We start from the raw sequence: 26,742 nt of genomic DNA on the forward strand, positions 1-26,742 counted from the left end.
TTTCATACCTGTTGTGACCTACTTTGTGGTTGGCCTTGTTTCCACAAGACCATCTTTTTCAGCATGCGGCTCTGCCCTAGGGTTCTGCGTGGAACTGCCTGCACACACACTCTGATCAGAACTTCTGGAGCTCACATTTGGTGGTTGCACCCCACAATGCACTACATCACGCACCAGCAGTCTGATGTCAGACGCAGGCCGCCATTGTGCTTTGGGTCTGTGTTCTGAGTGGAACAAGGGATCGAATTATTTAATTGTCTTTATCTGGCACTCAATGAGCTGTTCACAGCGGTGTGCACGGTTAGGCGCTCCTCCGTCTCAGCTGATAATGGCAGCGTGCAAACAGGTGATACCTGTTTTTCTGGAACATGAAATTGTGTACTTTACCTTGGCCTGCTTCATTTTTGTGTTACACTGCACGTTTAAAAATATGGCAACTCCCTGGCTGTTATTTAACCATCACCATTTCTCCAGAGTCCAGTGGAGCCTGATTTGAAATGGAAAGAAAGGTTGCGTATAACAGAAAATAATCCGGCAGCCATTGACGCATGAGAATATGAAAATTAGCTTTAATGTTCAACCATATAAGCATAGCAGACAAAGTTTTCAATAACCTTCCTCAGATTGCAGCATCCGTTGGTGATAATGGTGATTGGAATGTATATGCAGAGGAAAAATAAAGTATGAATAGGCAATACTCTGAGGAATCAAATGTGCCTTTAAAACATCACAATTTTTCTAAGAGCAAGCATGGAAGTGACTAGTCCACAGCGGAGTTTATTGCTGCATTCCGAGTGTTGGCTTTCACCTGCGAGTTTGAAAACAGCATGGGGATTTTTATAAGAAACATATTTGTATTCAATTGCTTAGCAAAAACTACGCATGAGTGTTTATTGACATGCAAGGATCCCTCTTTAACAGAAGTAATATAGATAGCTAAAAGTGTTGCGAGATCAATAGTGTCCCCACAGGCTTTGTCTGGTCACAGTGGCATGTCGCCAGTTAACTGTATTACTGATAATACTTCTGCGTATGCCATCAGTTGTAGAGGTGCTCGAAGCAGGAAAGTGAACTACAGCTGTTTTAGATATGGATCTAAGAATCCTATGAGCAACAGTAGCTCTTTCCATGCCCAAGGCAAGATGTGTAATGTTTGTATGAAAATGGGGCATTTTTTCAATCTGTATGTAGAGCTAATGTGCATCGGTCCAATAGTGTCAAAATTAGCAGTGTTGAGTAGCACAATAAGAATGAAGAGTTGGATATGAGAGACTGTGAAAGGTATGGGCAACATGCTTTTGACTGTTGTTGCCCTAGTTGAGAAGTAAAATCAAAGGACATTTGTGTCAAGATGTGATTGATGGGGTTTCATTATCGGTAGCAGTGGATTCAGGAGCTCCCATAAGTATTTTAGCAGACAACACTTTTTATAAATTGTGGTCCAAATCTACTGTCCCCGCCAGTACTCATCTTAATCCTAAAGCATTTAGAGAAATTGACATTGAAATGTTGAGATTCTTTGTGGCTACTCTCATGTGTTTGAGAAGAAAAAGTTGGGAAAAAACGTCATGTCTCAGTCAGAGGTCGCAGCATAATTGTTGGAAAGATTTAGCCACTTTGGGCTTAAAACAAGGTCATTCTGAACCCCCTGACCTAGGGAACATGCCTATTTTGGCTGTAGATACCAATGCGAAGCTCACTCAGATGTTAGTGGCAAATTATCCCAGAGGATGAAATTGAGACAGTTAAAAGTTTCGAACATAAAATCAAGCTCAAGAGGAGTGTCGCTTTGTCAAGGGATATGGCACAATTGTGGCCCCCTTGACTGAGCTTACATCCAAGAAACATCCTCGACGGGTAGTCTTGACCGAGGCGTGTCAACGAGCTTTTGACACTCTAAAACAAGCTATGTGCGCAGCTCTTGTCCTAAGGGCCCCTGACTTCTCCAAGGAGTTTATCGTCCAAACAGATGCATCAGAGCATGGCATTGGGGCAGTGCTATCACAACTCAACGAGGAGGGTCTGGACCAACCTGTAGTTTTCCTTTCCAGGAGACTGTTTCCACGGGAACAGAGGTGGAGTGCGATTGAGCGGGAAGCTTTTGCGGTGGTATGGGCTCTGAAGAAGTTGTGGCCATACCGGTTTGGCTCGCACTTCCTGGTTCAGACTGACCACCGGCCCCTTCGTTGGCTGTTGCAAATGAGGGGCGAGAATCCCAAGTTGCTAAGGTGGTCCATCTCCCTACAGGGAATGAATTTCAGGGTGGAACATCGACCAGGAGTGGACCATGCCAACACTGACGGTCTCTTCAGGTATTTCCGCCTTAGTGACGAGAACTCCCAGGGGGTTGGGTAGCTCTCCCCACTTTCAGCTGGGGGATGCGTGTTAGACCGGTCAGCCCTTTGGGTGGTCCCTCCTTATTTTTTTTATTTTTTTTTGGCCTTCTGAATCTTTGTCCACTACATTTTTGATTGTGTTGGCTTTAAAACTCTGGGCCCACCATCATTACTACTTAATGGTGAGGCGCAGGAGCTCCTGCTAAAATGGAGGGTAGGTGCTCGAACACAAAATGGTGGCCTGTCAGAATTTGCCTCAGAGCTTTGGGCCATTGGGTGACATGAGAGATTCTGGAACCTTCTGGTCCACTCTAGTCACTTCGGCCCAGGCAATATATAGAGGGAGTGCGGGGCGGCCATTTTGTGAAGAGAGTGGTCACTGAGGGGCTGGCTGGAGTACAGGCTGCGGAGTATGGAGGTTGGCGCACTGCAGGGATTGACTGCCTCTTGGGGCTGCTGCCCTTCACAGTTGACATTGCCCCCCCACCTGCTGATCTGACCCCGCCAGTAACTCCAGTAACTCCTAGCCTCGCTTTTCCCCCGTGCCTCCACAGGAGTGGAACTTCCAGATTGACCCAGGGGATCTTCCAGGTCGGGTACTGAGGAAGACAGCATATCCTTAAAAGGTGGCGAGTGCTGCCGCTTCCAGCGGAAGGTGAAGCCTGTGTGAAGTACCCCCCCCTCTGAGAGCCCCTGCTGCTGCCTGGAGCGTTAGTCTGACAGGACTGCCCCTCGCATTTCTTCCGTGATCCCAGGGCCCTCCTAGCTGAAGGAACGCATTGACCAATACCGCCGCCAGCTGAGACTTCCCCCCCTTTTGTGTTGCCAGTCTCGCATTAACTCACCGCTGCAGCCCGAGGGTTTCTCTTGCGTGTGGGACCGTAAGAGCCGGTTGCCGGCCTCCGCTACTGAGGCAATTGCTGCTAGTGTGACCTGTTCAGCGTGGCGGCCCGGACTGGGAGGGGAAGCCGGGCCGCGTAGTTCGGGAAGCTGTGGGAGAATCGGGAGATGCTGGGCGGAGTCGCCTAGCGACCGAGGCCCCAGCCCAGCGCGTCACTCTCCCGCGTCAGTGCTCCGCCTCCGGCTTCCGCCGAGCAACACTGGCTGATCGCTCCCGGCGCTGAGAGCCTAGCTGGGATACTGAGTGAGGCGGGATTGTGGCAGTGAGCCCCCCTTTGCCCCTAGTGCGGGCAACGGCCTCCTCCCATCAACGACGATCCTCAGGTGAGGAGCTGAGGAATCGCACACGCTGGGACTGAGGTGAGGAGATCTAGAAAACGGCCTCAATTAACAGGCTAACGAGGGTGCTTTTTCCCACACGGTTGGGAGGCCTTAAGAGGTGAACTAGTCCTGACGATCTGAAGCTTAGAAAGCTTTTGCCTACTCTAAGAGGAAATGGAATGAGAAAACCTGCCAACTAGAGGGGGATATTAAAAGTTAAGTTCATTCCATCTCAGTGGTGACTCTGCACCGGCCCGATCCTTTGGTTAAACCTGTCCTATTACTTCAGTTACCTGGATCATTTTCCTTGTCGACCATTCATCTTTCTACCTGGTTGTAGTACTAGCATTGGCCCATAAAGTCTCTGCTCTCCAGCCCTTGTCAGGAACTGCGAATTCTGCTGGTTCTCTCTCCAAGTGAATTTGCCTGAACTGCTTTCCCAGGATGGTACAAGGAAATGCTTTACTGAAATAATGCAGAAGCCTGTTACTGTGTGATTTTAGACTGAAACGAAGGATAATATCTATTGTGCCGTTTTCATAAACTTCCATGGGGGTCAAGTAAATACATGTCTAGAAGACTTGATGGTAATGGTATTTATTCAACCTCATTGGGACTATTGATGTGTTTATCCATTTAAGACATTGATGATGCAAATACCAGTCTAATTCCTAGCCAATGCTGTTAACCCCTTGCCTGGTTATAGTGTATTACCAACGGCATATTGGCAATGTTACTGAAATCTGCTGATAATGCTCTGAAACAAATGTAATGAACCTACTTTCTCTCACTGAAAGTGCATGCTGGAATTTTTACATTGCTAAAGTCTCAATTGATGAAATGTATTGACAAATTCAATCCTATCAAATACAAGAGATAAACTTTTCTATTTTTCTAATAAGGTGTGGTGTCATTTTTGGTGGAGGTGCACTGGGGTTCTGTGCGGAGTGTGACGCAAGTACGATAAGTTGCCCTGGAGTTAAGCCTCTACCCCTTGTGCCAAGCTACCCTAGGTGGCCTGGAGACCCCGGGTCCAACATATTGGTGTTCAGTGGTGGGATTAAGGCTTGTGCTTGCGTTCACTTGACAGTGGCCTAGTGTGCACCACGCACCCTACACCTGAAATGTTGGCTTTTCTGAATGGAGTTTTCTCCTAGTTGGTCACCCTAATTGGATATTTTTTTTTCAAAAATCCTTCCTGGTGGTGGTTAGAATTAGCCCTTATTTGACACCTCTCTCCTGAGAAACCCTAAATAAATGTCTGAGGGCCCGTCTGGCAAAATGGAGTTTGAGTTGGCTGAGTTAGAGACTTACACAGCGGCCCAACTTAGAGAATTGTGCCAGGAGAAATGGGTGTTCAAGCGTGGTGCGAAGAAAGTAGAACTCCAAACCAGCTTGAGAGCATGGGTGGCAGCTCACCCAGATGGGGAAAAGGGGGAGGAAGAAGGAGATCGTGACACCATCATAGAAGTGAACATGCTGTACCAAACCGAAGGGGGGAATCTGATACCAGGTCCTGGGACACCTTCGATGGCGGGCAGTAGTATGTCTGGAAGGAGCCTGTCCTCAGCAGAATTAGCGGACAGGAGGGAGAAGAGACAAGTAAAATTAGAGTTGGCCCGATTGGAGAAGGAGAGGGAGGAAAGGAGGTTTCTCCATGAGCTTAACTTAAGGGAGTTAGACCTCAAAGCCCTACAAATAGGGACCCCCAGCAATCCTATTGGTGGCAGCGTACCTAAGGAGGTTACCAGGGAGCCCAGACACTATTTGCCCAAAGATGCAGTCGCCAGTTTTAGTGTAGGGGATGACATTGCCAAATGGTTGGCTGCCTATGAGGTCTCGCTAAGAGCCCATGGGATTTCGGAGTCATTGGGGGGTGGCCTGTATAAGTACATGCCTCCCATGGGGAGGGATGCTCTTTTAGCTCTGGAACCGGAGGAACAGACCAATTACCCCACAATGAAGGTTGCCTTAATCAGAAAGTTTTGGCTGACCCCTGAAAAGTATCGACAGAAATTTCGGAACAGCCACAAACTAACTACACAAAACTGGGTGGACTTTCTGGACTGCGCTAAGAAGGCATTAGAGGGCTGGGTGCAAGGCAGTGAGGTTACAGATTATGAGGGGTTGTACAATCTGTTCCTGAAGGAGCACCTCCTCGAGAAATGTTTTCCGGAGCTGCGTCAACACCTGGTGGACAGCAAGCTGACTAACCCTAGGAAGCTTGCAGTGGAGGCGGACATCTGTGCTAGTACCCGGGTGTCCTCAAAAGGAATTGGAGGGGATTCCCAAAGGACTGGTCAGGGCGCTCCCCAGAAGAAAGGGGGGGGGGGGGAAGACAAAAAGGAGTTCTCGAAAGACCCCCAAAATAGCTCACAGGGGAAGGGATCAGGTTTCCCTCCTAAGGTTAATCACCAAAAATCCCCCTATCCTGACCATAGTCAGCAGCCTAGGGTTGTCCGCGGTTATGAGTGTGGTGGGATTGGGCACTATAAGGGAGATGCTAAGTGCCCAAAGAGACCACCCATTCCCACTGGAGGAAAAACCCCAGGAGTGGCTAGTGTAGTGCTCGGGGAAGAATTGCCATTAGATAAGGGAGGTGAGTGGGCAGGGATAACATTAGTGTCCCTGGGAGACAGCGAGATGGTTCCTAAGATCCAGGTGCCCCCAAATACCACCAAGTATGGGCAATGGGTCACCATCAACGGCCAGAGAGGGGAGGCTCTGAGGGCCACAGGTGCCAGCATGACTATGGTAAGGAGTCAGCTGGTGTCCCCAGAGCAGGTGATTCCTAACGTACTCCACCCAGCTGTGATGGCTGACAGCAGAATAGGTCACTATCCCGTGGCCGAAGTTCCTTTTGAGTGGGGAGGGGTCATGGGCCCTCTTCGAGTTGCAGTGAGCCCTGCCGTGCCGGTCGATTGTCTGTTGGGGAATGACTTGGAGCACAATGCTTGGAAAGAGGTGGAATTCGGGACGCATACAGAAATGCTGGGTTCACCTGATTGGACCTGTGCAAGCACACGGTACGCGACTGCCCAGAGGGGAAGTTCGCAAGGGCTGGAGTCTGGAACAAAGGCACAGCCATCTGCCAACAAGGGGAAGAACCGGGGACGGGGAACACCTGCCCCTGCGTCCATACCTCGTGAGATGGATGGGGCACCTGAGGTGGTGATCCCGGAGTCCACGAAGGGGGATGTTGTCTCCCTGGAGGACTTATCCATCCCTGCAGAATGGCATGTGGAGGGAGGACCTACGAGGGAAGAGTTTTGTCAGGGGCAGAAGGAGTGCCCTACCCTTGAGGGACTAAGGCGACAGGCTGAAGCCCAGGCTGCAGGTAACATTGCATGGAACTTTCATATTTATTGGGAGGATGGTCTCCTCTATAGTGAACCCAAGGCTCCGGTGCATGGTTCGTCACGGGCCTTGGTAGTTCCCCAGCATTACCGAGCCTTTCTCTTGGAGTTGGCTCACGAGATTCCTTTGGCAGGACACCTGGGACAGGACAAGACCTTTGCTCGGCTTGTCCTTCATTTCTATTGGCCTCAGATGAGTGTGGCATCCAACACTTTTTGTAGGACCTGTGTGTCTTGCGAAGCCAGTGGGAAAACAGGGGTTAAGCTGAAGGCTCCCCTGGAGTCACTACCCGTCGTTAGCACCCCCTTTGAAAGGGTGGGCATCGACATAGTTGGGCCACTGGATCCACCTACTTCAGCCGGTCACAGGTTTATCCTGGTTCTGGTGGATCATGCCACCCGGTACCCAGAGGCTATTCCTTTGAAGACCGTTACTGCACCTGCGGTGGCTCGGGCCCTGATGGGGATTTTTACCCGAGTGGGTTTCCCCAAGGAAGTTGTGTCTGACAGAGGGGCCAACTTCATGTCAGCATACATGCAGGCTATGTGGAAGGAATGTGGAGTTACTTACAGGTTCTCCACTCCTTACCACCCCCAGACCAATGGTCTGGTGGAAAGGTTTAACAAAACCTTGAAGGGCATGATCAGGAGTCTGCCTGAGAGCCTGCGGAGGAAATGGGACATCCTCCTACCCTGTTTGTTGTTCTCCTACAGGGAAGTGCCACAGAAAGGAGTGGGCTTCAGCCCCTTTGAACTTCTGTATGGGCACCCTGTTAGAGGACCTCTCAGCCTGGTGAAAGATGGATGGAAAAAGACTCCCAGGAGGCTTCCCCAGGATGTATATGCTGGCTTTCCGTAGCCAAATAGCTAAGTTGTGGAAGCAAGCTTCTGACAACCTTGAAGCCAGCCAGTCAGTCATGAAAGAGTGGTATGACCACAATGCTCACCCTGTGGAGTTGGAGCCTGGACAGAAGGTGTGGGTCATGGAGCCTGGAGAGCTTAGTGCCCTCCAGGATCGCTGGACAGGCCCCTTTGAAGCAGTTGAAAAAAAGGGCAAGGTCACTTATTTAGTGGATCTTAAGACCCCCAGGCAGCCCCATCGGGTGCTCCATGTCAACCGCCTCAAACCCCACCATGAGAGGCCCGAGGTCATCTTGATGATGGTGACTGATGGGACAGAGGAAGAGGAAAGTGAGCCTCTCCCTGATCTCTTTGCGTCCCAAGAGAAGGATGGGTCAGTGGAGGGGGTGATCCTCTCACCATCCCTGACTCCCGAACAGCAGATAGACTTCCGCCAAGTCCTGGAGCAGTATTCCTTGCTGTTCTCCCTTATCCCGGGAAGGACCCACCTGTGTACCCATGATGTGGACACAGGGGACAGCCCACCTGTGAAGTCCAAGATCTACCGGCTGTCAGATAAGGTGAAGCATCCACAGTGAAGTCACTAAGATGCTGGAGCTGGGAGTGATTGAACCTTCAAGCAGCCCCTGGTCCAGCCCAGTGGTTCTGGTACCAAAAGCTGCCCCACTGGGCACCACTCCAGAACTCAGGTTCTGTGTGGATTACAGGGGACTGAACTCTGTGACGAAGACTGATGCCCATCCTATCCCTAGGGCGGATGAGCTTATCGACCGGCTGGGAGCTGCCCAATATCTAAGTACCTTTGACCTCACATCAGGGTACTGGCAGATCTCCCTTACAGATGGAGCAAAGGAAAGGTCAGCCTTCTCCACTCCTGAGGGCCACTACCAGTTCTGTGTGATGCCTTTTGGGCTCAAGAACACCCCTGCCACCTTTCAGCGGCTGGTGAACCAGGTCCTCTCCGGTATGGAGGCCTTCTCTGCTGCCTATCTTGATGACATCGCTGTCTTCAGCAGCAGCTGGGAGGACCATTTGTGTCACCTTCAGGGTGTCCTACAAGCCCTGAAGCAGGCTGGCTTGACGATCAAGGCTAGCAAATGCCAGATCGGGCAGGGGTCGGTAGTGTACCTAGGCCACTTGGTGGGCCGGGGTAAGGTGCAGCCCCTCCAGGCTAAGATTGAGACTATCATGGCCTGGGACCCCCCCCAAGACTCAAACTGAGGTCCGAGCTTTTTTGGGCCTCACAGGATACTACCGTTGCTTTGTCAAGGGATATGGCACAATTGTGGCCCCCTTGACTGAGCGTACATCCAAGAAACATCCTCGAAGGGTAGTCGAGGCGTGTCAACGAGCTTTTGACACTCTAAAACAAGCTATGTGCGCGGCTCCTGTCCTAAGGGCCCCTGACTTCTCCAAGGAGTTTGTCGTCCAAACGGATGCATCAGAGCATGGCATTGGGGCAGTGCTATCACAACTCAATGAGGAGGGTCTGGACCAACCTGTAGTTTTCCTTTCCAGGAGACTGCTTCCCCGGGAACAGAGGTGGAGTGCGATTGAGCGGGAAGCTTTTGCCGTGGTATGGGCTCTGAAGAAGTTGCGGCCATACCGGTTTGGCTCGCACTTCCTGGTTCAGACTGACCACCGGCCCCTTCGTTGGCTGATGCAAATGAGGGGCGAGAATCCCAAGTTGCTAAGGTGGTCCATCTCCCTACAGGGAATGGATTTCAGGGTTGAACATCGACCAGGAGTGGACCATGCCAACGCTGACGGTCTCTCCAGGTATTTCCGCCTTAGTGACGAGAACTCCCAAGGGGTTGGGTAGCTCTCCCCACTTTCAGCTGGGGGCGACGTGTGTTAGACCTGTCAGCCCTTTGGGTGGTCCCTCCTTATTTTTTTTTATTTTTTTATTATTTTTTTTCTTCTTTTTGGCCTTCTGAATTTTTGTCCACTACATTTTTGATTGTGTTGGCTTTAAAACTATGGGCGCACCATCATTAATAATTAATGGTGAGGCGCATGAGCTCCTGCTAAAATGGAGGGTAGGTGCTCTAACACAAAATGGTGGCCTGTCAGAATTTGCCTCAGAGCTTTGGGCAATTGGGTGACATGAGAGATTCTGGAACCTTCTGGTCCACTCTAGTCACTTGGGCCCAGGCTATATATAAAGGCAGTGCGGGGTGGCCATTTTGTGAAGAGAGTGGTCACTGAGGGGCTGGCTGGAGTACAGGCTGCTGAGTGTGGAGGTTGGCGCACTGCAGGGATTGACTGCCTCTTGGGGCTGCTGCCCTTCACAGTTGACGTTGCCCCCACCTGCTGATCTGACCCCGCCAGTAACCAACTCCTGGACCCGCTTTTCACCCGTGCCTCCACAGGAGTGGAACTTCCAGATTGACCCAGGGGATCTTCCAGGTCGTGTACTGAGGAAGACAGCATATCCTTAAAAGGTGGTGAGTGCTGCCGCCTCCAGCGTGTGTGAAGTACCCCCCCCCCTGAGAGCCCCTGCTGCTGCCTGGAGCGTTAGTCTGACAGGACTGCCCCTCGCATTTCCTCCGTGAGCCCAGGGCCCTCCCAGCTGAAGGAACGCATTGACCAATACCGCAGCCAGCTGGGATTTCCCCCCTTTTGTGTTGCCAGTCTCGCGTTAACTCACCGCTGCAGCCCAAGGGTTTCTCTTGCGTGTGGGTCCGTAAGAGCCGGTTGCCGGCCTCCGCTCCTGAGGCAATTGCTGCTAGTGTGACCTGTTCAGCGCGGCGGCCCGGACTGGGAGGGGAAGCCGGGCCGCGTAGTGGGGAAGCTGTGGGAGGATCAGGAGAGGATCGGGAGAGACGCTGGGCGGAGTCGCCTAGCGACCGAGGCCCAAGCCCAGCGCGTCACTCTCCCGCGTCAGTGCTCCGCTTCCGGCTTCCGCCGAGCAACGCTGGCTGATCGCTCCCGGCGCTGAGAGCCTAGCTGGGATACTGAGTGAGGCGAGATTGTGGCCGTGAGCCCCCCTTTGCCCCTAGTGCGGGCAACGGCCTCCTCCCATCAACGACGATCCTCAGGAGAGGAGCTGAGGGAATCGCACACGCTGGGACTGAGGTGAGGAGATCTAGAAAACGGCCTCAATTAACAGGCTAACGAGGGTGCTTTTCCCCACAGGGTTGGGAGGCCTTAAGAGGTGAACTAGTCCTGATGATCTGAAGCTTAGAAAGCTATTGCCTACTCTAAGAGGAAATGGAATGAGAAAACCTGCCAACTAGAGGGGGATATTAAAAGTTAAGTTCATTCCATCTCAGTGGTGACTCTGCACGGGCCCGATCCTTTGGTTAAACCTGTCCCATTACTTCAGTTACCTGGATCATTTTCCTTGTCGACCATTCATCTTTCTGCCTGGTTGTAGTACTAGGTTTATAGAAGTGGGTGACCCAATATACCCTTGCGAGCTTGGGCTAAGATATAATGAATGCAAATTGCTTGCAAGGGATTTTTTCTGATGTCTATTGATATCAAATTGATTTAGAAACAGGAAATTGATCAAGCTTGACTGACTTTGATTTTATGATCAACTTAAATTAATTAAAGAACCTGTTTTTAATCTGATTCCACATTCGTTACTTTGACAAAGGAGTAACAACTCACTATAGAAAATGCTACACGGGGAGTAGTTTTATGAAAAGAGTTTTATATATCAAATTTCATTTCATGGGGTACAGTTTTGTTAAAAAAACAATAATGAATAATCCGCAATGTACAAGTGGATAAGACATTTATAAATTGTTCTTTTAAGTCCACTTGCGTTTTAGTCCACTCTTGTTATAAATTATCACACAACGAAACAATGTCAAAGTAACCAAAGATAACGTTGTATAGAACTAAATCCAACATAAAACAAGAAGAAGAAAATATGTGGACTGATGTGTCGACGTTTCGGCCTTATTGTTGATTAATCCTCAAGGCCATCCTCAGGACTTTCAATCTTTAATAAAATTAGACCCCCTGAGTCTATAAATGGACAGCTTCGTTGATCTGGATGCTATGGTGCCTCTATTGCTTCTATGTAAACCGTGCCCGATTAGTACAACTTCGTATTGCACTATGATTTTGAAGAATAGTATTGTCCGCTGTCCCAGCTTGGACAGCTTCGTTGATCTGTATGGTACGGTACCACTATTAGTTCTATGTCAACCGTGCCTGTCTGATTTGTTCAAATTCGTATTGCACAGTGATTTCGAAGAATAGTATTGTCAGCTGTACCAGCGTGAACTTATGTGAAAGAATCCTTCGGCGTGGCTCTGTCTCACGGGAGTGATTCAACAGAATCACTGACATAGAACTAATAGTGGTACCGTACCATACAAATCAACGAAGCTGTCCATTAAGAGCAGGTTCACGCTGGGACAGCGGACAATACTATTCTTCAAAATCATAGTGCAATACGAAGTTGTACTAATCAGGCACGGTTTACATAGAAGCAATAGAGGCACCATAGCATCCAGATCAACGAAGCTGTCCATTTATAGACTCAGGGGGTCTAATTTTATTCAAGATTGAAAGTCCTGAGGATGGCCTTGAGGATTAATCAACAATAAGGCCGAAACGTCGACACATCAGTCCACATCTTTTCTTCTTGTTTTATGTTGGATTTAGTTCTATACAACGTTATCTTTGGTTACTTTGACATTGTTTCGTTGTGTGATAATTTATAACAAGAGTGGACTACAACGCAAGTGGGCTTTAAAGAACAATTTATAAATGTCTTATGCACTTGTACATAGCTGATTATTCATTATTGTTTTTTTAACAAAACTGTACCCCATGAAATGAAATTTGATATATAAAACTCTTTTCATAAAACTACTCCCCGTGTAGCATTTTCTATAGTGAGTTGTTACTCCTTTGTCAAAGTAACGAATGTGGAATCAGATTAAAAACAGGTTCTTTAATTAATTTAAGTTGATCATAAAATCAAAGTCAGTCAAGCTTGATCAATTTCCTGTTTATAAATCACTTTGAAATCAATAGACATCAGAAAAAATCCCTTGCAAGCATTTGCATTCATTATATGGTTGTAGTACTAGCATTGGCCCATAAAGTCTCTGCTCTCCAGCCCTTGTCAGGAAGTGCGAATTCTGCTGGTTCTCTCTCCAAGTGAATTTGCCTGAACTGCTTTCCCAGGATGGTACAAGGAAATGCTTTACTGAAATAATGCAGAAGCCTGTTACTGTGTGATTTTAGATTGAAACGAAGGATAATATCTATTGTGCCGTTTTCTTAAACTTCCATGGGGGTCAAGTAAATAGATGTCTAGAAGACTTGATGGTAATGGTATTTATTCAACCTCATTGGGACTATTGATGTGTTTATCCATTTAAGACATTGATGATGCAATGCCAGTCTAATTCCTAGCCAATGCTGTTAACCCCTTGCCTGGTTATAGTGTATTACCAACGGCATATTGGCAATGTTACTGAAATCTGCTGATAATGCTCTGAAACAAATGTAATGAACCTACTTTCTCTCACTGAAAGTGCATGCTGGAATTTTTACATTGCTAAAGTCTCAATTGATGAAATGTATTGACAAATTCAATCCTATCAAACACAAGAGATAAACTTTTCTATTTTTCTAATAAGGTGTGGTGTCATTTTTGGTGGAGGTGCACTGGGGTTCTGTGCTGAGTTTGACACAAGTACGACAAGTTGCCCTGGAGTTAAGCCTTTACCCCTTGTGCCAAGCTACCCTAGGTGGACCGGAGACCCCGGGTCCAACATAACCCGGATAGCTCATTAGGTCAGAACTCTGCCTTTGAGTGTTAGAGAGGATTTTAAATCATTACTGAATACATTGTGTGCAGAAAGGGCCATCTTATCTACCGATTCTTCTGAGTGGGGTTTCCTAGTGGTGCTTACGTAGAAGAGTTCAGGAGATCTTCGTTTGTGTGTTGACTTGGCGTTCCCTCAATCAAAACATGCTGATTGATTGTTACCAGTTGCCTCTTGTCCAGGAGGTGAGGGTGAATACTGGTGATTCTGGTTAGTTTTTGACTATCGATTTGCATTCAGCCTACCATCAAGTTCCTCTATCTAAGGATTCAAAGATCTTACCACTTTTGTTACTCCTCATGGGCAATACAAACACCTGAAATTGAAATTTGGCCTAGCTTCAGCTGCCTGTGTTTTCCAGAAAACTATAACCATTCTATTTGTAAGGAAACAATATGCCCAGACCTTTCAGGATGGCATCCTTATCTTACCTAAAAGTGAGGAAGAACATTTGAAGGTACTTGAGAGGGTTTGGGGCATTTTGGATGATAGAGGAAGGACTTTAAAGCCTGAGAAGTGCAGATTATTGGTGCAACAGGCCAAATACTTAGATCACAGTATTTTAAAGGAAGGCATTAGGTCCATATTTTACAATCTCGAGGCTATTAAAAATGCCCCACATCCAGAGGATAAGGACACTATGTTCTTTCCTGAGGTTGTGTGAATATTGTGCCAGATTTGTTCCTGGGTACACATTAGCTGTTCAACCGTTAAGGCAAGTAAAATGGAAAAGGACTACGTTTGATTGGTCTCAAGAGGTAAAAGAAGCTTTTGAAAGGGTCAAAAAAGCTCCTGCCTTGAACTCTTTTGTTCCTCAGGTGAGATATTTCATTGCAGTTGATGCCAGTTTGAAGGGTACTGGAGCTTTTTTAGGTCAGATTGTGGATGGCAAGGAAAACACAGTGGCTTTTGTTTCAATGACACTCAGTGAGGCAGAAAACAATTACAGGGCTATAGAACAGTAGGCTTTAGCCTGTGTGTCGGTGCCCAAGAATGTAAAACCTATATGTGGGGCACGTTGTTTGATATAATTACTGGTCATAAGTCTCTTGTTTTCCTGGTAAGTGGTACTTGCTTAGGCAAGGCATCAGCACGTTTTGTGAGGCTTCTTTCCAAATTAGAAGAATTTGATTTTGCAGGTTAAGTATGTGCATGGTGGCAAGAACTACAAGGCCGATGGTCTGTCAAGTTTATCATTGCGGATGATGAACGTAGACGAATGTGCGTTGGATGCTGAATGTGCGGTGGAGGTGGTGTGATTTCTGGGCGCCAAGTCATTATTTCAGAAGACGAGTGGCTAGATGCTACGGCTCAAGATTCAGTACTGCAAAAAGTGTTTAATTCTGTCACAGTTGGATGGCCTTCTCATACAGGATTGTCTAATGATTTACAGGGGTTTGGTCAAGTTGCCTCAGAAATTACTTGTGAAGTACAGTTTTGTTTGATAAATGCTCTTTTCGTACCTCCAGAAAAGCTATGTGCAAGATTGCTCATGAGGGGCATATGGGTATATCAGCCACTTGTATGAAATTACTGCAAGTATATTGGTAGCCCAAAATGGACAAAGAAGTTGTAGGTAATGTAAGTGTTAGACCTGGCACCATTGGCGTGAGTCTCCCTTCCATGTTTCGCTGTGGTCTCCTCTGTTTTTGCTGGTATTGGATGCTCTCGGCACTGTGCCACTGCCATTCAGTGCCACAGCGCAAATGCTCCCTGTGTAAATGTAACTGTGAATTGGTATATCCCTGATTGGCTTATTTGGGTTACCTGTTAGTCCCTAGTAGTGTGGCCTGTGTGTGCCCAGGGCTGGTAACCCAAATGCTGCTGGTGGGCCTGCAGCACTGGTTTGCGCCACCCACAGAAGCAGCTTGTAAATGGTACCTCAGACCTGCCACTGCAGTGTCTGTGTGCAGTCCAGAACTGCCATCTTGGCTGTGAAGTGCTCACACTGCCCAGCCCCTGAACTTTCCCTTGGCATCATGTCAGTCACCCCTATGGTAGGTGCATTGTGTGTGTAAAGCAGGACATGTCTTGATATGTGTAGCATGTCCTGGTAGTGAATTACCCTCCATTTTGTTTTTCACTGCTGCAAGGCTACCTGTTCTCCATTGGCTAGAATGGGCAGTCTGACTGTTACATCTTATAGTCCTAACTGATTCAGGGAACATGGTAGAAATTCGGGTTTAGTATGACTGAGCTCAGAATAATAAAATGCATATTTTAGCAAAGTTGGTTTTAATATTCTGTGTTTGAAAATACTACTTTTAGAAAGTAGGTATTTTCTTGCCTAAGCCTTCCAGTGTGCTCTGCTGTTGTGTGTATTGACTGTCTGGGTTTAGAGGGGCAAGGCAGACTGAGTCAGACCTGGGTTGAATAGAGAGATCTGCATTGAGTACTGGGAAGGGGTAGCTCCTTGACCTGAATAGGGCTGTGCCTGGTAAGGTGAATGCTGGCTCCACCTCCTACTGTGCGTCTGATGGCAGACCCCCTCTTTCTGAAAGGAAGGATGCAGCCTGGTAAACAAAGTGCTTCAGGCCTAGGCAGAGCTAGTTCTGGCTGGGTTCAGAGACTAGTGACTTCTTAGAAAAAGACTTTTGGGGTATAAATATCTGTCCCCAAACCCCTGATTTTTGTATTGCTCCTGGATGTCAAGAAGAACCTCTGTCCGTGTCACCTACGGAATCTGCAGGAGAGGAGTGTCCTTGTGCTTGTGTGCTGTTTCTTGGATTGGCCTGCAGTAGTTTGCCCTGGACTTGGAAGAAGAGGGAATAGGACTTTGAGAGAACTTTTATTTTAAACTTGCTAAAGCAATCACCCAAGGGCTGGAAGAGAGCTTGCCTCCTGCTGGAGTCACAGGTACATCTGACTCCCGCACCAGCCTCCGGATTCCTCCCTGTGAGGATTTATATCTGAAGGTGAGGCCCCTGTGATTTCCAAGGCCTCTAGTCCTACTCCAGAGAAGAGAGTGCTGAAATCATCTAACGCCTGTTTGCGAGCCACCGCAGCTGAAGAGCGTCAGAAAAACCACCGCGCTCCTGCCGCCGAGTGCTCGCAGACCAAGAATCATCGCATTGCACGTTTGTGGGCCCCAAAATGCTCGCTACTCCCAAAGATCATCGCACGTTTGCGGGCCGCAGAGTGCTTGCTAACCCCGGATCATCGCATCGAGATCATCGCATCGCAGTGCGGGCGCCATGCGCCGACATTTTCCTCGCATCACTCCCGGAGCATCGCTCCCTCGGGGACCGCCATTTCTACTCATCGCAACAGCGTCGCACACGCAACAGGCTCTGCGCATTATCCCCCCTTGCGGCAAGGATTCAACGCATTGCTGGCCTAGCGTGAAGAAGTTTGTCGCTTTGTCCCGCAAGCATCCGCAGACCGGCGCATCATCCTCCCTTGCAGCAAGGATTCAACGCATCGCCGGCCTCGCGTGAGGAAAATCATCGCTACAGCTCGTTTGTGACATTTTGTTGGTTTTGCTACGAAATCCAGGTACTTTAAAAGGTCGCAGAGACCACTGCCTTGAACTAAACTCCTATTTGCACACTCTGAACTATTTTCCGGCTTTTCGAGCCTATTTCTATTTTACAGTAGTGTGGCTTTTTAACGTTATTGATCTTGTCTTAAGTCTATATACATAAAGATACTTCTTTTTATAACTACTTGTGTGGTGTCCCTTTGTAGTGTTCCTCACTGTGTTACTGTGTATGATTATAAATGCTTTACACACTGCCTCTGAGATAAGCCTAGCTGCTCGTGCTACGTTACCACAGGGTTGAGCAGGGGTTATCAAAGGGCGTAGCCCCCTTACTCTGACTTAGGAGGAAGGGTCCCTACTGGGACAGATGCCAGCCTTTGCCAACTAGAGACCCCCATTTCTAACAGTAAGTTTATGTCCCCAATGTATTGTTTTGGATAAATACAGGAGAACAGTTACTAAGCCTCTTTTTCCATTTCCCTTCCCGGAGGGGCCTTGGACTAAGGTTGCGTTCGATTTTTCGAGTTCCTTTCACCTGCATCTTAAAACAAATTATTGTGGCTGCGCTTGATTAGTTTTGTGGCTGCGCTTGATTAGTTTTTAAAGTGGTTTTACTCTGAATCTGTAGATTAAAGCCTGCACAAAGTGGGTTTTGGAATTTCTCAAGATGATATTTTTATTTGAGGGGTACCTCAAGGAAATTATGACTGACAACAATACACATTTTGTGCCTTGTAAGTTGAATACATTTTTGTGTGAACATGATATTAAACATCTTCAAGAAGTTTCGTTACAATCCAGCTGCTAATGGTTTGGTGGAGAGGGCTAACCATTTTTTGAAGGAGGGGGTTCCAACTGCCATCACAGCTGGATTGGATGTTAAGGACTTAGAGGAAAAAACTTGGTCATACCTCACTATCCCACAAGCAACCCCCCGTATTTCTCCCTTCACATTGTTGAGGGCAAGGGATGCGAGGACCAAACTTGTACCGGGGTAGTTGCAAGGTAGATGTGAAGCTCTGGGTGTTGAGTATAATTTCACTAATTTGAGAGAAAGAGTGGAGAAACAAAAAAAGAGTAATAACTTACTTTGACGAGAGGAAGAATGCCAAATAAGTGGATGTGGCAGTCGGAGATTGGGTGTTAATCAAGAAACCATTTGGAGTGGTGAAAGGTAGGTCTCGGTATTCCTCCCCGATCAAAGTGTTGTAAGTCAGCAGGGCATCTCCCCCTAGAGCCACAGGTAGAGGGTCTACTCCTGGCTGAAGAACTCCTCATTACGCAGAGGGGCGGGGGGTGGGGGGGGAAGAGACACACCTTCCCAGACCCACAAGGGCAAAGACCCTAGCTACAGTAAACACCTAAAAACATTAGTACTCAACACGTGCTCACTCCAGAAGCACTGCCTAGAGATCTTCACTCTCCTGCAACTAGACTCTCCTGACATACTCGCACTTACTGAAACATGGCTTGACGGTGACTCAGGGCCGAGCATAGTCGCAGCACTACCCGCAGGGTATGGTGCCTTGTGGCACAATAGGCTGGACAGTAAAAGAGGAGGGGGGTGGCAATACTGTATAGTAAACGGCTAACAATAATGAAATTGACAGGAGAAAATCTGGAAGGAGCCGATATTTTAGTGGCCAAAGTATGCACCAACACCTCATTTATGGCAATAATGGTGGTGTACCGGCCACCGCAAGTGCCCCCAACGGGTCATTGACCATTTTACTGAAATAGTCACCGATTTACGCTCAAGGTTTCAGCAACTCCAGGTGGTGGGGGACTTTTACTACCACTTGGACCAGCAACCGAGAGAGGCACAGGCCCAACAGCTAGAGGAAACTATGTCCACACTGGGGCTACAGCAACTCGTGAACACCTCCTCACACGAGAAAGGCCACACCTTAGACCTCATCTGGTCCACTCAGCCACAGGTTAATCTGGTGGATACTATTCCCTGTGGTTGGTCAGACCACTACTTGATTAGCCTCCAGATCTCCCAGGCCAGCAGCTCCATGCACCCTCCTTCCAAATGGAAAATGGTGCGTAGCTAGCACCAGCCCGTAAAGTAAGAGTGGACAAGGAGGGGAAGGGAGCACCTCGGTTAATGGAAGAGCTAAGGGTACTGAAATTGACCCTCCATCAGCACGAAAGACAGTGGCGTAAAGCCTATGAGCCGCAGGCGCTCAGAGTATAGGTCCAGACAAACCACCTACAAAAAATCTATTCTTAGAAGAAAGGTCGAATTCTATGAATCTAGGATTATATAAGCACACAACAAACAAAAAGAAACCTTCAAATTCCTGAAGGAGCTTAGCCAAAAGCAGATGCAAGAAGCTCCCACCAGCCAGGAACACTGTAACAGGTTCCTGACATTCTTCCTAAAACAAAGTAAAGGACATCCTAGTAGACATACACAATACCCCCATTAACCAACACACCTCGGCCAGGGCAGAGCCACACAGTGACATGGTAGAATCGATCACCTCCTTCCCACACCTGGACCTTGAGTCTTTGCTCCACATTGCGACCACAGTCAAGTCAGGCTCACCCGCTGACCCTTGCCCACCAAATATTTTCAAGCTAGCCCTCCCTGCGATTGAGGGATATGTCCTCTCCTTGTTGAACCTTTCGCTAGAAACAGGGAAGGTCCCCAGGAATTTTAAAGAAGCCAAAGTAATTCCCCTACTCCAAAAGATGGGAGCAGATACCACAAACATGAAAAACTACAGACCCATCTCCCAACTTCCTTTTCTGGCTAAAATAATGGAACAGCACGTCCTCAAAACTCTATTGATGTGTATGGAAGAACATCAACTACTTGGGGAAAAGCAGGCAGGCTTTAGAGTTGAGCACTGAGCTGGTGATGCGGTCAGTACTGGACGAAATCAGGCTCACAGCTGACAGCAAGAATCCGTGCACCCTGGTCAGCGGCGTTCGACACGGTCAACCACGGTCAGCTCTTGACAAGAATCAGGGACATTGGTATCTGTGGGACAATACTTCAATGGATTACCTCCTTCCTGACACACCGTACCCTAAGAATTCAGATGGGGGATTGTGTGTCCAACAGAGGGTCCATAACCTGTGGAGTCCCTCAAGGGTCAGCACTGTCCCCACTTCTGTTTAACATCTATCTCAGACCGTTAGTGACTGACTTGGCCCAGATAGACTGCCAGGTGTTTAACTACGCTGACGACACACAAATTATTTTACAAATTGACAACAGCCCACAAGCCTACACACATGTGCAAGACACACTCAGATATGTGGTGAACTGGATGACGGGCAATTCACTTAAGGTTAACCTAGATTAAACAGAGGTACTGGCCATCAGTATGGGCAGCAACCCGTGGTCCGACCAATTCTGGCCACAGGAGCTGGGAGACACACTGTCTCCAGCCCCAGTGGTAAAAAGCATGGCTATTAAAATAGAGGCCAAACTCTCACTGACCAACCAAGGGTCCACCGTGATTGGGACCTGCGTGGGCTTACTGAGGCAGTTAAGGAAAATGTCACCCCTCCTTTCATTTTCCACCATGCGGACGGTGGTGACCGCATTGATCATGTCGCGACTAAATTATGGTAATGCACTTTACACTGGGCTACCAGATAAGTTGCTAGGCAAAGTACAGGTTGTGATAAATGATGTAGCCAGGCTGATCTTCAAACTTCCCAGATGCACATGGGCCACTCCCCTGCTGCAAAAACTTCACTGGCTTCCTGTCTACAGAGGGCCAGATTCACGGGCCTTTGTATCGCCCACAGGGCCCTGTATGGACAGGCACCAAGATACATAAGAGTGCCTGGGGAAATACGTCCCCGGCTACACCCTACGGTCATCCGTTGGAGTCCAGATAGCCTGCTCATGGTTTAACCACATGACTAAAGGAGGGTGAGCCTTCTCTGTCCTCATCCCGCAACTTTGGAATAAGTTGAAGGGCATCCTCCAGTTCGAAAAAGCCCTTCTCCCTTTCAGGAAGACACTGACGACCCTCCTCTTCAATGAGGCCTGGGCTTAACGCAGACTGATCAGGGGTTAACATTCACTCGTGGGAGCTGTGGCTAATCTCTCTCCGCGCTTAGAGACCTGCCTTTATTAAGCGCTCTACAAATCGCATTTAACATTAACATCTGCTCTTCAGAACAAAGGATGGTGGAACAAGAGTAGTGTAGCTCCCATTTCTGAAGAACACGATAAGGTTTTTCTTTAAACCTGTGTTGGGGTGGCGGATGAAAGTTCCATCTTAACCGTGGACTTTGGCAACAATTGGTCTGAGGGGGATGGTTTCGGGGTCCAGGATTCTATCTATTCTGGTGTCCAGACCGATTCCTGTTTAAGTGGTGAGGTCTTGGTGGAGGGGAGTTCTGGTGTCTGTGATTCCATGTTTGATGCTTATGTATCTGGTGTTGCTTCAGTGGATAATGTGAGGCATTATTCTGTGAGGCATTCCTCTCATCCTACCAGATTGCCCACCAAGCTTTTGCACTATGATTTATCTTCAGGTAATATTTATGCCCAATTGTCCACATTTTTGTTGTTTCCTTTCTTTTTGGCAAAGGGGACTAATGTAGAATGTAGGGGTTATTGAGTTTAATTATATAATATACTTAAACTCTTCTTATCTTAGGTGTTTGGTTTATGTTGGATTAGCACTGCATATATTACATCTTTATTTCCATGCTCTCCTGTACTTTATGCTTGAGTGGGGTTTAGTATTCTGAGAATGTTGGGATGTCATGGGTTCAATACTTATGAAGAATAAACTTCTCGTCTACATTCTACTTGGGAATAGGTGTCATTCCTGCTTACAATGTGACTACCCTCTACAGTCTGATGAACAGTGGTACCTTCAAAAGAGCGGAACCTCGATGGGCAATTGTGCAGCTCCTTGCTATGCTAATATCTTTATGCATGAATATGAAAGACAACACATCCTACAGTCCCCAAAATGGAAAAATCATCTATGTCTATATCTTCGATACATTGACGATATTTTTATCTTGTGGAGAGGCACAGAAAACCATCTGAAAGAAAACATCCTTGAACTCAATGGTGTTGATGAACGCATTCAATTTACCCATGAAATCCAACACAATTCCATCAATTTCTTAGATGTTACCATCCATAAATCAGCTACAGGTTTTTCAACTACTCTTGTTTACCAAAAAAACTGATCGCAATAATATGTTGGCCTATCAAAGTTTTCACCCCCAGGCATTAAAACATAATTTACCATACTCTCAACTTTTGCGAGTCAAAAAAATTGGCTCGGACCCCGAGGAGTACACAAACCAAGCCGAAAAAATGACAAAGTTTTCGAGAAAGAGGATATCCAGAAGTTGTGCTAAGTAAAGCAATTTAACATGCCAACACTAAAGATAGAAAATCACCTTTAACTGCTACAAGTTCACACAAGAAACCCAGAATTACATGCGTTAGTACATTTTTCACGGCCAGCTTTCAGTTTAAGAAGATTATCAAGAAACATTGGCCTTTACTACAAGCTGAACCAGATTTCCATAACATTTTCAATGAGATTCCAGTTTTCGCCTTCAGCAGGGCCAAAAATATTGGTGAAATCATCAAACAATCCACACCTAAGGCCATTGTCAAAAAGTACAGAGGAACAGTTCCATGCTGGAACTGTAGTAACTGCAACAATATTCTGCAAGGAAACAGCATCACTCACCCCATGAAAGGGTATAAGATACCGCTATACGTGAACGCTACTTGTGACACCAGTAACATTGTGTATATGTTAAAATGTCCTTGTGGAATGGGATACATTGGCCAAACAGAGCGGAAACTCAAAATAAGACTTAACGAACACAAAAGTAACATTAGAACCAAAGCCACAAAATCAGTCGTTGCGGCTCATTTTATTGAAGCTAATCACCAAGTGAGCCAGATGAAAGCATGTATTCTGGAAATAATCGAAAGATCAGAGGAGAAAGATAACAAGAAATCCCTTCTGAAACGTGAAAATTATTGGATTTACCACCTTCAAACCCTGAAACCTAATGGCATGAACGAAAGGGTTGAATTTTCGTGTTATTTATAAACTCGAACTTCGTAGTTCTTGTCTCATTTTACAAACATGTGCGATGCTGGTTTTTTCCATCACACTCAACATATGCTTTATTTGTTTTTCTTGTAAACATTTGATGTCGCTATTGTTATTTCCAGTTTTCGTTGTGGTTATTTCCTGATTTACACTTTTGTGCCCCTCATTATTTAGATTCACAGAACTTTATTGAACCGCTCCGTGTACACGTTTCACACATAGTGCCTACACCTTTAATTTACTGCATGGCGAACTAGCGCTTATAACCACTCCCCCTAACGTCACACTGTACACGGCGTAAATACCCAACCGCTAAAGGGACGCCGCAAGAAATCATGGCGCTTCAAACGCTTCCGTATTGAATCACGACAGTTTGCATGTAATCGGTAAGCGCACAGATTCGTAGTTACTTGATAGAACTAGTTATCGCTCCTAGGGTTGGTGTTAATATCCCTTGTTAAGTTTTGTCGACTTGTCACACCACTCGTAAACTGCCACGGTGGACTTATTTGTTTTTACTCTTCATCACCAAACTTTCCATCCCACGTTTCAGTACGCTTTCACTGCACGCACTAATACACTACTCACTGTTTTGACTTCAGGTTATCTATTTTGAGCACTTTGATTGATTTGAGTATGAATATATTGTTTTTTTGCTCCAAGATTTAAGTACCGCTTCTTAGGAACAATGCGAAACCATGTCGATAGTTTTCACATTCACACGCTTTTTTAAATATCACCACAGTAACTTTGCACTTACCGGATGATGCACTTAAGGTGTGGGATATAACTCAGTGATATATTCATTCATAGTGATGTGTACTATATGTTTCTTAATAGATATTCCCCAGATGAAGGCAGTAGCCGAAATGCATTGGGAATGAAAGATAAAATGTAAAATAGAAACCCAGGAGTGAAGCAAACGTATATTCACTTACCAACCTGGATGCAGTAATTGATTAATTAAATCTCTTACAGCGAATAAAGTAAATAAGAATATTTGATGTTTCATCATATTTTATTTCAAGAGGAGCTGTTGTCACAGCATCCACTCCAGTGCCCAAGGAGACACCATCACAACTGTGTTGATGCAACCTGTAGTACCTTCTACAGTCTCCCAGACTCAAACCACCATTTTAACCCATCACATTGGGTCCTCATTAAACTAACTTCTGATACACATCTAACACTCCCCACTGCATCTTACCTCTTTCTTAGTCCAGGCTTCGATACTGTGAGCACTGAAGAACTCTGCAGACCTCAGCTCAAGCTCAGCAACCGGGGCGTTCATCATCTAAAGAGAAGTCACAAGACAGAAGGTCAAAAATTAGCAGTCTGTACCTCTCTTGTGAAATAAGGAGGTTTAGTGCTATGAAGAACAGAGCAAAGGGGACAAGCGTGAGGAGGATTAAGGACTAGGACCAAGAGAGCAGAAGGAGAACCAGGGCTAGGAGGCTCAGGAAGGAACAGGGCTAGGACCGGGAGGACCAAGGGTAAGAACAGGACCTGGAGGTCTTCATGGTCTTGAGCCTTCTGGCCCTATTCCCCTGGTCCTTGTCTTTTAGGTTATACTTCTTTTCAAATCACCGGACTTGATCCTTCTGTTTTTGCTTGTCCTACTGGTCCTGGTTCTACTTGTGTTCCTCCTCACTCTTAACCCCAGCCAGGTACTGCCTCCAAAGTCCATCATACACTTTCTTTTGCCACTTCTATATTTTATTTCTGTTGATTCAGGCCGGTACTGTCCACCGAAAGAAACCACCTAATTAAAACACTGGTTAAGGCACCCACTGCACAGCTGTTTGTGGATCCAGCAGCATCAGGGCATAATAGTGGCATGTAAACTAAGGTGGTTAATGCACTTTCTGGAGTGCCATCTCTGGTCACAGGTTGGAAACATCATAAAATAGCACAGAGGGTGTAATGCGCCTTTTTTAGAGCATAGGGTGTAATGCGAAGGTCAAAGATTTGTGCTTTATGTAGGATAGTTCAGTAGGTTAATCATCATGTAATAAAGATCCTTGTGTTACCTGCAGGTCGTAAGTTGCAATCCTGCTAAACAATCTGGATGAGTAAAGCTGCCACTACTACCAGCTCAATTTAATGTGCAAAGTGAAGTTTGAAACCTTGCAGCTTTTAACCCAATATGTTGTTATTTTAAGGTTGAACGGTTTCCTCTGGGTAGTACTAAACGCTTATTAACTGTCAAAAACATCAGATTTATTGTGTGTTGTATAAATGTTTACTATAGGTGTACTTACTTATAAATCAATCCAGGAAAGAGAGAGGACTGCGTAGCCAATCCGTATCCCCAAAGTAATTATATGTAATCAAGAGAGGACTAATCTAACAATGTTTAGTATAGGACTCAGAGCTGTATGTTGAAGGGAACAGATTATGTTGCTTCATGAGGACCTCACCCACCAACCTAGTTGGTGGCATGCTTCATCATCGGGCCCACCCAGCGACACAGAGTGTGTCCCGGGTGTGCCTCAACGCCTGTGTTACAGCAGAGCAGGTATGTAACAGAGTGTGCAGTGGTAGTGAAGTGATACGTGAACAGGTTAAAAACTATCCAGTGGTCCTAATACCCAAGGGGTTGTCTTTAATAGCCGGGCCTCTGGTAGCATTAAAATCAAGGCAATGGATGTAGTCTTCCCTTTCACAGTGTTTTGGTCCTGAGGAAAGCCAGTTTAAGAAAAGGCCTGGCTGAAACATGTAGACCTACCATCGGATGCAGGACTTCATAATCACCACCACCAATCAATACATCCATTGCCTTGATTTTAATGCTACCAGAGGCCCGGATATTAAAGACAACCCTGTGGGTACTGGGACCACTGGATCGTTTTTAACCTGTTCACGTATCACATACGGTGTCACTGGGTGGGCCCGATGATGAAGCATGCCACCAACTAGGTTGGTGGGTGAGGGCTTCATGAAGCAACATAATCTGTTCCCTTCAACATACAGCTCTGAGTCCTGTACTTACATATAAATAAGTCAAGTCAAGTCAAAAAGGCTTTATTTCGATAAAAGTTATCATAAAAGCTTCACAGTAAAAATACATGAATTCATTTGATTTAAAAAGAGGGAAGAAGAATACCACAATTTAGTTGCAGTCAGCTTTAAAAAATATTGGTTTTCATATAAAAGAAGCATAAACAGACATCTGACATCTCTGTCTTGCATATGCTGCTTATGGATTACAAGGCCTTTTCTGCTTACCCCGCTTTTTGGTGTAGAACCACACAGTCCTCTCTGGCCAGTTTGGTACTATAAAGCTGCCTATATGTTAGTGTCCCTGAAGGCCTACCTATACCTGTAATGCAGAACATTCAGGCAGATCTCTGAATCTTTCCTCTTTCCTTCTCCCTCCGCCTGTCTTCCTCTCAAACACCCACATTTTTGAGTGGATGACCGCACTGCTGCAGTCAGCATAGGATATGAATTGAAAGCATAGTACGAACCATAAAATAAGAATTATAACTACCACCCAATTCCAATTCTAATTAAAGCACTTATCTTTCACACCTTCCCCTTAATGTGCATGATAAGATAAGGGCACCTCTCTGTTCCTTCTTGTGCAACATCAAAACATCTCCCTTGTAGGAT

At 46.6% G+C, this 26,742-nt stretch overlaps 1 protein-coding gene across 4 annotated transcripts in view; it reads right to left on the minus strand.

The window, feature by feature from the left end:
* Window positions 1–26,742, minus strand: part of LOC144822522 (apoptosis-inducing factor 3-like) — a 545,716-nt gene that overhangs the window by 257,618 nt on the left and 261,356 nt on the right. For all 4 annotated transcript variants that reach the window (XM_078680159.1, XM_078680158.1, XM_078680160.1 and 1 more), the window contains one exon: window positions 24,335–24,421. In XM_078680159.1, the coding sequence (XP_078536285.1) occupies window positions 24,335–24,421 (87 nt within the window). The remainder of the gene's footprint in view (window positions 1–24,334; window positions 24,422–26,742) is intronic.

Source organism: Lissotriton helveticus, chromosome 3_1 (assembly GCF_964261635.1).
Source record: "Lissotriton helveticus chromosome 3_1, aLisHel1.1, whole genome shotgun sequence".
NCBI lineage: Eukaryota > Metazoa > Chordata > Amphibia > Caudata > Salamandridae > Lissotriton > Lissotriton helveticus.